Raw genomic sequence first — 12484 nt, forward strand, 5'->3', positions numbered from 1 at the left:
TGTGAGGGGGGCTGTGGGGACACCGAGGGCACAGCGGTGCCTGTGTGCGGCTGTGGGGACATCGGGGACGCCGCGATGCCTTAGCGGGGCTGTGGGGACACCGCGGGCAGAGAGGTGCCTGGGTGAGGACATCGAGGGCACCGCGATGCCTTAGCGCGGCTGTGGGGACACCGCGGGCACACGCGTCCCCCGGGCCATCAGCCCGCACCTCCCCGCCACCCGCGGCCATGGCGGCGGCGCGCCCCACCGGGCATGCGCGGGGCCCGCTCGCTCCCCTCGGCCCGCGCGTGCAGCACCGCGGCCAGCGCCCGCGCGCACGGGGCGGGGCCGGGCCGGGGCGGGGCCGGGGCGCGCGCGAGCGCGGCGGCGCGCGGAGCCGGAGCCGGGCACGGTCACGGCTGCGCCGAGCGGAGCGCAGCCCAGCGCAGCCCGGAGCTCGCCCGGCCGAGAGCAGCCTTCGCCGCCGCGATGTTGGACCCGTCGTCCAGCGAGGAGGAGTCGGAGGAGCTGGTGGAGGAGGAGAGCGGCAAGGAGCCGCTGGCACCCGCCGCGGCGCGGCTGTCGCCCAGCCGCCCCGGCGAGGGCCCGGGCGGCGGCGGCGGCGGCGGTGCCGGTGGCGGTGGGAGCGCCGGGGGGCTGCAGCCCGGCGGGCGCGGCAGCAGCGCGGCGCGGCCCGCCAGCCCCAGCCCCTCGGTGGCCAGCGAGAAAGAGAAGGACGAGCTGGAGCGGCTGCAGCGGGAGGAGGAGGAGAGGAAGAAGAAGCTGCAGCTCTACGTCTTCGTCATGCGCTGCATCGCCTACCCCTTCAACGCCAAGCAGCCCACCGACATGGCCCGCCGGCAGCAGAAGGTACCGGCCGTGCACTGCCCTGCCCTGCCCGGCTCTGCCCTGCCGGCCGGGCCCTGCCTTGTCCTCTCCATCACCCACCTTTGGCTGCTCGCTGCCTGCCCCTGACATCCACCCACCTGCCTGACCCCTTCTTACCTACCCGCTGTTGATTTAACCCTCTGCACGCTCCTCTACACACCCCTCGGTGTGCATCCCTGCCCATTCCTCGCCTCTCCTGCTGCTCCCCAGGCCTGCAGCTTCCCGGGCACCCCAAGGGCACTCCCGGCACAGGGCACCTTGGGCCCACGTGCTGCGGTTTGCTGGCAGCAGCCCTGTCCCGGGGCTCGGGGAAGCCCCCTGACCCTTTGTCACCCTCCGTGCTGCTCCCCGACATGGTCTCCCACACAGAGCCGGCGCGGTGACATACATCGTTGCTTCTAGTTACGCAACATCGGGATTCGGGAAGTTTGGGATGTTGGCCATTTGAAGGTTGTCGAGAGAAATGGGTTATAATGTAATCACCAGGCACATGCTGTTGCCTCCTGCAACAGACTCCACAACTCCATGCTTACTGCAAAGTTTGCTTAACTGGGAGTGCTGGCACTGACTTGGGGAGTTGCTGAGTCTCATTTCAACTTCTTCCAAGTGTTTATGTGTGGTGATCTCCCCAAGACCAGCTTCCCGGCAAAACGCAGCAGCAGAGGTTTGTGATGAAGTCTCTGCCACAGTCCTGACTCGTCCTCCCCAAGTGTGTCACCATAGCAGGGCCGCGTGCTGCTCCAGGCAGAGGCTGGGCAGGAGTGCTTCACCTGGGCTCCCCATCTCCAGGACCTGTCTTGGAGCTTGTTTCTCCTCTGAGGCACAAGCTCGTGGGCCAGGGTAGAAATAAAGTTTTTTCTGCATCTGCACACAGGCATCTTTCAGTCAAACGCAGCCAACTTTTTCCTGTGGCAGGCAGAGTTAGGTCTGTGGTACAATGTAGCTCTCTGAAACAGCTGGCTGACTTTTTGTCACCATTTTCAGTTCAGTTTCTTAGACTGTAGTTTCAGCCTTGATACTGTTCTGTGTTCACAAATGACCTTTACAGTTCAGGCAGACTCCTGGATGTAGTGATGCAAACGACATTCAGTTCTGCTACACCACGGGACTATTATTAGTCATTGCAACATACGGAGGTAGGAAAGTGTATCCGTACTGTATCATGTAGTTTAAAGGCAATATAGGACAATCTGTTGCTGGAAGGTTGAATGATCTGCTTTTGTTTGCTGAGCAAAGTACATAGCTGAAATTATAGCCAGGTTTGGAGTTTCTCTTATCTGTTCTTTTTTGCCTACAATGCTTTGAAACAGATTGTGAATTTCCAGAGTTGTTTTGGCTTTTGTTTCCCCGTGGAACTTCTTTGCCTTAGAGAAAGAGAATGAAACTTACGTGATTGTTAATGTCACAGAAATAAAATCAAGTAAGTCTTGCAACTGTTTCTCACATAAAAGTGAAGTGAGATTGACAAGTAGTTTATCCAAAGAAGCATGCAGCATTTTAGCAGTTCGGAGAAGAGTGGCTGGGAAGGACAGTTTATAGTCCCTGAAATCAAAATAGTCCATTGCGAAGGGACAAGAGAAGGGAAAGGAAAAGCTGAGGAATAAAGTGCAGGTGAAACAAAGAAATGAGGAGTAATGAGAAGAATTACAAAATGGCAGCAATACTCAAGGGTATGTGGAAGTTACACATGATCTTGGGAGGAAATAATCTGTTCTCTGTGAAATGACGAACATAAGGATGAATTTCTGGCTTATTAACATAGCTAAAATAGGTATGTCTTGAGGGCTGACCATCTCCCCTCAACTTAGCAGTGAAATGGAGTTGGGAAAGCTAAATTTACCGTGAAAACACATGTGAAATCGAGTTCACCCTTTAAAAGGTGAATTAATTCTGGGGTTTTGTCTTCTCTATATCCTTATATTCAGTTGTCATGCTGGGAGTAGATACTTGCTATTTTTTCTTAGCCATGACTCCAGTTGAAGTCAATTAAAGGACTACCAGAGCCTTGAGTTTGTTGATGAGCTTCATGTGCTCCTCTGCTTTGCTTTCCTCACACATCCCTCTGGGCTGCACCCTTCCTTCTCTGGCTGGAGGGCGACCAGAGGGTGAAGGTGCAGGACTTGATCCCTCTTGAGCACCAAGCTTCAGTTGCAGTGTATTGGTTGGGTCTTCAGTAATGATGAAAGTATCAGGCGCTCAAGACTCACCAGAGTGGAACAAAGGCATTTTACTTCTTAGGGGAAAGGTGAGAGAAAACTGGATTTTGGTTCTGCTCTAAGAGGGGCTGCTGGGTCAGTTTGCTCATCAGCAGAGGAGGGATAAACTGCTTCCTTTCCCATGTGCCATTTGCCTCTCCACCCTCACAGTCTGCAGTTTGTCAGGGAATTGTTTCATCCCTGAGGAAACAGGGAGCAGAAGGTCCCCAAGCATTGCCATTTGCAGTCTCCAGGCTGGGGTGCAGGACCACGCTCCCTCCTTTCCAGTGGTGCTGGACAGAGAGACTGCTTGATCCAGTGCACTTGTGGACCCCTGCAGATGCCAGGGCCTGACCCTGCCCATCCTGCCCGCTGCAGTCAGTGCCCATGGACAGGGTGTCTGGGAGCCACTGGGGCCCTGCCCGGGTGAGGGGACCTGGCTTCATGCCAGGCTGCTCAGGCCCCACACCCATGGCAGGGAGGTGCCACCACAGAGGGGTCTGGGTAGAACTGTGCAGCAGTGAGCGCTGGGGACCTGTCCCCATCCCTGCTCAGCAGGTTCTGCCCAGTGCTGAAGGAGAGGGATGAGGTTTGGCTTCACCTGGCTCACTGCTCTCCCTGCAGTGAGCTGCTGCGACCCCTTGCACAGCCCAGGCAGGTGACCATGGATTTGCAGGTGAGGCAGTGAAGCTGTTGCCCTGGAGAGTGGATTCCTGGCTGGGTTACCTGATAACAGCCAACCCATCCCCACCGCAGCTGAGATGGGCTGTGTTGCAGTCACCCCCTGCCAGGCTCCTAGAGCCCAGGCAGCTTCTAATATCTTCACTTTACAATTTTCTCAGATACGAAAGTGTTGATTTTGTTGTGGTCCCAGTACTGAAGTTGTTGCCTGTGCTGTAGATCCCTGAGGTGTGTAATCCTCCCTCCTTGATCCTGCAGTGCTGCTGTGTCAGAGCTGGCTGGTGCCCCGGGGGCCGTGTGTTCCGGTGCTGTGAATGCACAGCAGGCACCAGTCGTGTAGCCGCACACACAGGTGTAGTGCTTTGAAGCTGGAAAATGCAGCCTGGAGTTCTGCAGCACCCATGAACCACCCTGGAATAAAGGGAACTCTCTAGTTAAGGTGCTGTTGCACCACAAAGGTAATTACCTGCTGTTTGATAAATTGGAATGTATATGAGAGCGAAGAGAGCAGTGGAAAAGTGTGAATGGGTGGTGTAGCTGGGTATTTACTGCTTGTGGGCATGACAGCACTGCTTGTTTACACTGGCAGCAAACTCTGTGTTCTGGATTTCCAGGTGAATTTAAGCAGATGCTACTCAGAACTGGTATTTTTCTTATCCTGACACCCCAGAAATTTCAGCAACAGAGGAAAAACTGTTTTTTAAGATCAGTGTGTTCAGGTCCACACCTCTGCTTTGGGTTTATTTTGATGTTTATGAGGTAAGGCTCCACTTGAGTACTACACATCTGTGATGTCTACCTGTAGGTTCTTTTATTTACATCTCACTAGCAGTATTTCCTAAGGGAAAAGAAAAAGTCTTATTAGATACCTGCCTGTGCTGTCTTACTTCCCACTTGGATTTCTTTTTTAAGCCACCGCTGAATTCCAAGCACATTTGTGATGCAGACAGTGGTCTGCAAGATACTCATCCCTGTAAAGCTTGGTGAAAATAGGGAGATTTCATTTTTATCTTCTACCCCAGATGGGAGGAAGGTGCAGTGTGTGGGCAGCCCTTACTAGACACTGGGAAATCTGAGCAAGAGACCTACTGAATGTGGAGGAAAAACTCCCATCAGAGCTTACAATGTTGCTGGACATGGAAGGCTCCAGCCTCATGCCGCAGCTCAGGAGGAAAGTGGCTTTGCCAGCTCCGTGGCTATCAGAACAATGTGTTTTATTACTGCAGATGGCACTGAGCTTGATAATTGCTTGCCCAGGATGTGTGTGGTCTTTTCTCTAGCTCATGCTGATTTGTTGGACGTAGAGTTGAGACAACCAGCTGTGCTTGGTGCCTCTTCCCACTTGTTCCCATGTGTCTGAAGCCTTTGGGAAGAGAGCTCAGCTGGCAGCCTAGGGATGTTGGACAAGGCGTGTGTCTGTAGTGGTGCAAACCAAGCATCCTTGGATGTGGCTTGTACCTCTTGCTAAATATCTCTGCAGCACGGCAGTCAAAAGGCACAGGACAGCCCTGGAATCGGTGGTTGTTCCGTCAAAATAGCGTAAACAGAAAACACTTGTTGGGAAAGGGGCAGAAAAACCTTTTAGGAGATAAAATATGGAGAGCACATTAGGTCAGACATTGTTGCAGTCGTGGCTGCCGTTGCCTGTTTTCCTTCCTGCAGAGCAAGGGAGTAGGCAGGCAGGAGAGTAAATCAGTTCCCAGTGGGATGAAAAAAGTTCCAGATACATTGCAGATTACGAGGGCTACTCCTGGGAGAAGCGGCTCATGATTTGGTCCCTGTGTAAGCCTGTGGGATGACGTCAGGTGCATTAGCAAAATTCTCAGTCAAATTCAGCAAAGCGCTTAAGCTTGTGCTTTGCTGAATGGTGATTGATTTAAGCACAGTGCTTAATGCAGAACAGGTGTGAGGGGTCAGAAACTGTTAAACTGGTTACAGTGCATCTTAAAATAATGAATTTCTGCCATTTCAGCAGGCACACAGATGCTACAGCATTTAGGACACAGTAAAGCTAGTGCAGCCTTCCAAATAACCACATACTTCTTCCTTATCATGAGTTGGATTGCTACTCTCATGCCATACTTCTGCAGATTCTCTCGTAAAACCACCAACACATTATTCTTCTGGGACAGACCCTGAACTCAAGTGGTGTTTGGACCTGTTTTAGCAGCTTTGTGCTGGAGGAGTTTGTTTTTGTGGTCAGATTCTGCTCTGCTGGTCCCTAAAAACCCTTGGAGAGTTTTGGTTTTCTCAGCTCTGCAGGGCAGGAGAGGTAAAGACAATGCTGTGCTTGTTTTCTGTCTGTCCCTCAGTTGCTGTCTAGTGCTATTTAAGAAGTAGATGCAGTTCTGGAATACGAGTTGAACCTCATGCACAGCTCTGTAATTGCAGCAAAGCTTGCAGGATAACTGTTAGTGCTATGCCTATACGAACCTGGAAGAGTAGTTTGGGTCTGGCTTCATCACTTAGATGGCTTAATGTGGGCACAGGCCACTGCCACCATCAAATGAGAGCTGTATGTGTGGCTGGGCTCTTGGCTGGGGCTGTCCCCAGCTCTGTGCCAACCCTGAAGTGAAGGTGAGCCTGCTTGCAGAACATCACCACAGCAAGGAAGGTCTGGCATGTCTGAGATGCTGTTCTGCTTAGCAGTGTGGAGTGCAGAATGTGATTACTATGCTCAGATTGTCTGGAATCTGCAGAAAATGGTTGTTTTCAGTTAAAACACTTATCATTTATTTTGCCAGTGCCTTATCTTAATTTAATTCTAGGAGATATTAAATATTTGTCATACTTTGGCTATTTATATACTCACAGTTTATTGGATTGTGAAGTGGGTAATTAAATAGGCTGTGAGCTTGGTCTTTGGCTGTTGTAAAACTTTGCAATTCCTGATCCATAGCCTGACATTTCAATTATTGTGGGTGGCATCTCTTGCGCCAGAGATGTTACGAACTAGGAGTGGAGAAGACTTATCAGATCATGCAGCTCCAAGCCCTGCTACAGTACATCATTTCAAAAGGTGTAATTTATGGCCTTGCTTTGCATAGTCTAGACACTCTCCCTGAAGCACTTTGCCTCTTGCACAACTTGTAATTCCTTCTGCTGAATGGTGAGTCACTTGTTCTCCATTTACCTATGTGGAAAGTGGTTGGCAAATCATTTCCCTATGCAATTTTTTGTTAGCTGGAGAAATATGTAATTTGGTTTTAGCTTGTTTAGCAGTAGCAGCTGAGCCATCACAAGTATATCTATACAAACCCTAGAGCTACTGCCAGTGCTGTAGTCCAGAGTGGTACAAGGTAAAAATCCTATTTGTATTTCATTATGTAAACTTGATCAGTATGTTAAGACCAATCAATACAGTATGATCAATAAAGCTGTTGTTTGGAGTGTGTTGATGTGAATCCAGCTAGTGGCTTCAGCAGCACCAGGGTTTCACCCACAAAATGATCTCTAGAAATATTTTAGTGTGTCTTTGAGAATTAAGACTAATTAAAACAGTAGAATTCCCTTAAAACCGCAGACAAAAGGGACTTTCCCTGATGGTGAGCTGCTCTTCTCCATTTGCCACCCAGGAGGGTGGTGGGATTTGACGCATGGCCCCTCAAAGGTCTTCCCTTCCTGGAAACAGAACAGGATGAGGTCCAAGGGGAGGTCACCTCCTACCCAGATCTTTTAGAGCGTGGTGCAGGCATGGCAGGACAATCAGAATTGTCTCCTCATCTTGGATGCTCCTTATGCAAGTGGCACCACCAGCTCCCTGTGGGTCAGAATTGGGCCACCTTTCTTGAAGAGCATGCGCCAAGGTCCAGCTGCCTCTTCATGAGGATGGGAGAGGAGGGATGCATGAGATGGAAAGTTCCTGGGGGGTTCCCGTACATGTTATCTTGTAGGTTCTGACAAAAATACACAGAGCATCCTAGCCTGGTACTTGCTTAGGAAGATGTTATTTATCAGTACAGGATATTTGGGTTGCTTCAACCAGGTTTTCCTCTGAATTGTGTGGGCTTCATTCTTTATAAAAGGACATCAAGTGCAGTCGCTGAGTGTTTGATGTTAACCTTTTGAAATTGTTGTTTGAGAAGGTGCTTTTAGTGATAATATTTGGTATTGTTTGTCTGTGATTCAGGCTGATAAAGTCCGGCATTTTCTAGAATTTAAACACCTGAATCAAAGTGTCATGCAAATATTTATTCAGCTTGGGGTAAGTGATGCTGTGTTTATAATTGTTGTAGTTCAAAACCTGTCTGTCTACTTCACAGTAAGGTTGGGAGCTTGGACTTTTAGTAGTGTCAAGTATATAGTGACCCTCATGGGCATCTCCTCATACCTAAATGTTAATATTTGATGAAGAAACTTAATGAAATCTACATTTAGTCATTTTTTCCAGGCCAGAAGGGTGGGATTTTTTAGTGATGGTGCTGTGGTGTTTATCTTTGGGGATTGGCAATGCAATGTGCAGATCTTGAAAGAACCCACTGACTTTGGTAGGACTTTGGGCTGATGCCACAATGTATTTGTGTAATACCCTGACAAACAGGGCTGATGGTCCAGCACTGGCCTTTTGTGATCTCGTGTGCTCAGTTAGGGTGACATTCACATAAGGACAGGATGCTTTTAGACTTTCTAAAATGAATAGTCTTTAGATCTAGCTTTGTGTGTAGACCCTCTGCAGAACACCTTCTGCTCCTTTTTGCAGTGGAATTAAGACCCACACTTGATGATTTAGGATTAACATTTATGAACTGTATCTGATCCTGTACAAACATGGAGCAGAGTGACCCTCTTGCTGCAAGTCTATCATTCACTGTATGTCTTCAGCCAGGTGAAGAATTTAGGGGGAAAAATAAAATCAGTAACTGTTTGGCAGTACAGAAGTACTTGTTTAGGGTGTTGTTGCCTGAATTTATGAACTGGATCTGATCCTGTACAAACATGGAGCAGAGTGACCCTCTTGCTGCAAGTCTATCATTCACTGTATGTCTTCAGCCAGGTGAAGAATTTAAGGGGAAAAATAAAATCAGTAACTGTTTGGCAGTACAGAAGTACTTGTTTAGGGTGTTGTTGCCTGATGCACTTCTGCAGGAGAAAGAGCCCTTGTATCCAGAGCAGCTGCAGCACCGTGGTGTGCACAGGCTCAGTTCAGTCTCTTGGAGCAGGGATAAGAGAGAGTGGTTTGGCTCCCAATTGCCTGGGATTGTCTAGTAATAAGGAGGAAAGGCTGTTTTCCAGGCACACTCGTTGAGCAGCTACTGATAGAAGAAGCTATTTGTTAATAATTGGCTTGCTGAAAAGGTCTCACAGGTTACATTGTAAAGAGCAGTACTTGCTCTAGCATTTGAATTTGATTCCTAGCATTTGCATTTGGTCCTGAGAACCCATTGAGTTGGAGAGGATGGCAGTGGGAGTTTGCAGATTCTGTAAGTTTGTAGCAGTCACTGATGTCTGTTAGTTGCTGTGTGTGCTTTCAATCCCTGAAGTTTGCGGGGCTAGCTGACTCCTGTAGGAAGCCATTCTCCCTTTCTTGGGCAATTTGTTAAATTACTGAGGCACATGATGCTAAATTGGAGTTCCTCTGAGGTGCAGAAGGCTTCAATCCCATTGAAGGATTTTAATGCTTTAAGCACTCCAACATGGGACCACAACCCACAAGTTTTTTCCCACCTCCACATCACAGGGGAGCAGCCCCTGGGACTGCTGAGGGGCTTTCCTCAGAGCCCCTCAGAGAGGGACAGTGATTTGCCTTTGTTGATAAGGATGTGGGTGTGTGCATGAGGGTCATATCAGAGCCCGGAGTGTGGCAGCCAACATACAGACTGGTTGTCACTGGTTGTCACAACAAGGTGCCTGGCTGGTGGCATCCTGGTGAGGTAAAGGGACTTGGCTGTTGGAGGAAAAATACACTGATAACTCCTAAATACAGCTCTGTGCTCACTGATGATGGTTTTACAAGAAGGCACCCACCCATCTGATTTCCAGCTGGTGCTTTGCTTGGAAATGAACTCTTATCCCAAGGATTTGGGGGAGCCCTATCCAGCCAGTTGGCCAAGTGAACCTAAATACTGCAAAGACACTTTGGGAAGAAATTTCTGGGCTTCTTCTGGCCAGCCTTGATATGTGGTTGTGGGAGAAGCTGCTCCATGAACAGCCAGCCAGGTGCAACCTGTGTTCCACTCAGCTACCCTCAGGTGTCCCTGTCAGATGGGTGTGGGCTGGGAAGGAAGGAGCACTCAGATGTTGTGTTTTAGGCACAGAAAATGCTAGATGATTTGGGAACAATAAGTTGCAGCCATCCAGGTGTTCTGTTGGACGGCTGCTGAGGCTGCCAGGGACTGTAGTTTCTGCAAGGAGGTGGTTTCACTTTGCCTTATGTGCTGTTGCAGGGGGTCAGCTCCTCCCACGCCTCAGCAGCAGAGGATTTAGGCAGCTGGAAGGTGATATGGGTACCACATAAGCAGAACATCAAGCAAAATGCAGTTTTCTTCTAACATGCCAAATACTTTTTCCTATTCAGCAAGAGGGTACAGATGCTTTGCATGTTGCATGTGACGAGTTTGCTTTTATTGCCTCCACCACTAGACTTCCTTCCTTCCTAGCACACTGCTCCTGTTCTTCTTGCAACCAGAGATGACAGACTTGTCTCTGCCTTGGGAGGAAGCTATGGGCTCGCACAGCAGGAGCCAGCTGCCTTGCTACCTGCATGGTGACAGTGCAAGGAGGAGGGGAGGCCACAGCCAGCACTTTGTCAGCCACGGGCGAGGCTATGTGACCTGAGAGTGGTGCGCTCTGCAAACACCAGCACTGTGCCTCCCACCCTGACTCTGCAGGCCACCCTCTGCCAGTGAGACCTCTAGGCAGCAGCCATCTGCTGCTGTTATCTGGGGAGTTCTGAGCTGCCTGGGGTTGGGTTTTGGTGCATAGCAAAGAGCTAGCTGGAGTTAGGACGGCAGAGACTTTGTGTGTGCTCAGTCGTTTGTGAGGGCAGAGCAGCTCCCAAACATGAATCGATGCCGATGCTCTGCAATGGGAAATAACAGGGAGCTGGGAAGGGCACAAGGTCTGGCTGAGGGAGTTTGGAATTGGGAAGTTTTAGCTTTGCCCCCTCCCTTTATCAGGTGTTTGGTGCTTTAGTCTGTACTTTCCTCCTCAGGAAGGGTACCTGTGAAGGAGCTGGGGCAGGGAGGAGGGGTTGCTGGCAGTTCTCAAGTATGCCTGTGTTTGCCTTTTGCATCTCCCATTTGCTCTGCATCAGGTATGCCCAGGGCTATGCAGAGATGGTGGGGAATAATACTCTTCTAGCCTCTAGCTATCTCAAGAGAGAGCTGGTGTCCTCAAAAGACTTGAGTTGTTCACGCAGTGGTGGATTATGTTGGCCAAGGCTCTGTATGATTTCTGCTTGTTTATGCGGTCCTGGGCTTCAGTGGTACCTTCTACTCTGAAAGATGTTGGTGGTAATTCTGCAAAGACCCTACCCCTGCCTTCAGCTGTGGTCTTGTGGATTTTATCTACTCCAAAGGGCTACTTCTTTCCCAGAATCTCTCATGACACATTCCTGCACGGCCTGAGCCACATGCCCAGCAGGGAGAGCGGCAGTTGGTGCACTTGTTCCAGCCTAACTGATGTAGGGAGGGAAGGCTGTGCAGGGAATGGCATCAGAGAGCCTGTTTTTCAAACAGCGAGCTGGCTGTTTGTGCCAGCTACCGTGAGCCTGCATGGCTGAGCCATGGGCATCCCCTCAAGGGCTACAGCAGCCCGGGGAGGGGGTTATGAGCAGAGCAGAGTGGTGGAGCGTGCCTGAGGCACGGGTAGGGAACAGAAACAACATGCCAGTGGCATGATGAAGGATGGGGGAATGGAATTTGATGCTTGAACTACACTTTTAAACTTCTGATTTTGCTTGTTTTTAAGTGCTGTTAAGAGTGCATGGGCAGAGGTTATGAACTGAGCAGGACGGGGTCTCCATGGGCAGTTAGATTCCTCCATCAATAGTGAAAGCCACTGAAGTGCCTGGACTCCTGTGCCATACACATTGCTGGCTGATATCAAATGGATGTTTTCTTCTAAGGCTGCATTGCATCCCTGCTGCTGAACTCTCATTTGGAGTTCCTCAAACTATGACCTCTGAAGCCTCTGTGGCAAAGCTCCTCCTTGGTACATATTTCATGCAGCAGGATGTGCGTGATAGAAATTCTTCCTGTAATTTCATCTCTCTGTAAACTCCCTTCTCTCAGCTTCTGTTGCGTGCCAAAATATTCCTTTCTGCACAGAAGTCACCCCAAAAGTGAATCAGATCCTGCTGAGCAGGACAGTCTTCCCACCACCTATTTATAGTGCATGCAATTACCCTCCATGCATCTCAGAATTCTAATTGCCTTTTTATTGCTGTTTGTAGTGTGTTAAAGGTTTTTGAATGCTCATGCCTTGTGTTCTCATTAGCTCTATTTATTCCTCCTTTGGCTCCCTTCCTCAACCTCATCAAATTTAGCATCTTCATGCCTCCAGGGCCTTGGGCAGCTCTGCCACTTCTGATTTCTCCCATGTCCTCGCTTGTGTTGCTGCTCCAGATGCTTTGTGTTCCCCAGTCTTGGTCTGACATGCTCTTGGGACCTGTCTCCTGGAAGGGGCTCTGTGCCTGCTGTGATACCCTGCCAGTGATCCTTTGGCTGGGCAGGGTGGCTCAGGGAAGGTGCCTCAGTGTGTCTAAGGCAGCTGTCTTGCATCAGACAAGGCTGTTCAGTGTG

General features: G+C 49.9%; 1 protein-coding gene across 1 annotated transcript in view; it reads left to right on the forward strand.

The window, feature by feature from the left end:
• The first annotated feature begins 468 nt into the window (after positions 1–468).
• CADPS (calcium dependent secretion activator) overlaps positions 469–12484 on the forward strand; it is a 207493-nt gene continuing 195477 nt past the window's right edge. The window contains exon 1 of the mRNA XM_066327272.1: positions 469–849. Within this exon, the coding sequence (XP_066183369.1) occupies positions 469–849 (381 nt within the window). The remainder of the gene's footprint in view (positions 850–12484) is intronic.

Source organism: Sylvia atricapilla, chromosome 11 (genome assembly GCF_009819655.1).
Source record: "Sylvia atricapilla isolate bSylAtr1 chromosome 11, bSylAtr1.pri, whole genome shotgun sequence".
Taxonomy (NCBI): domain Eukaryota; kingdom Metazoa; phylum Chordata; class Aves; order Passeriformes; family Sylviidae; genus Sylvia; species Sylvia atricapilla.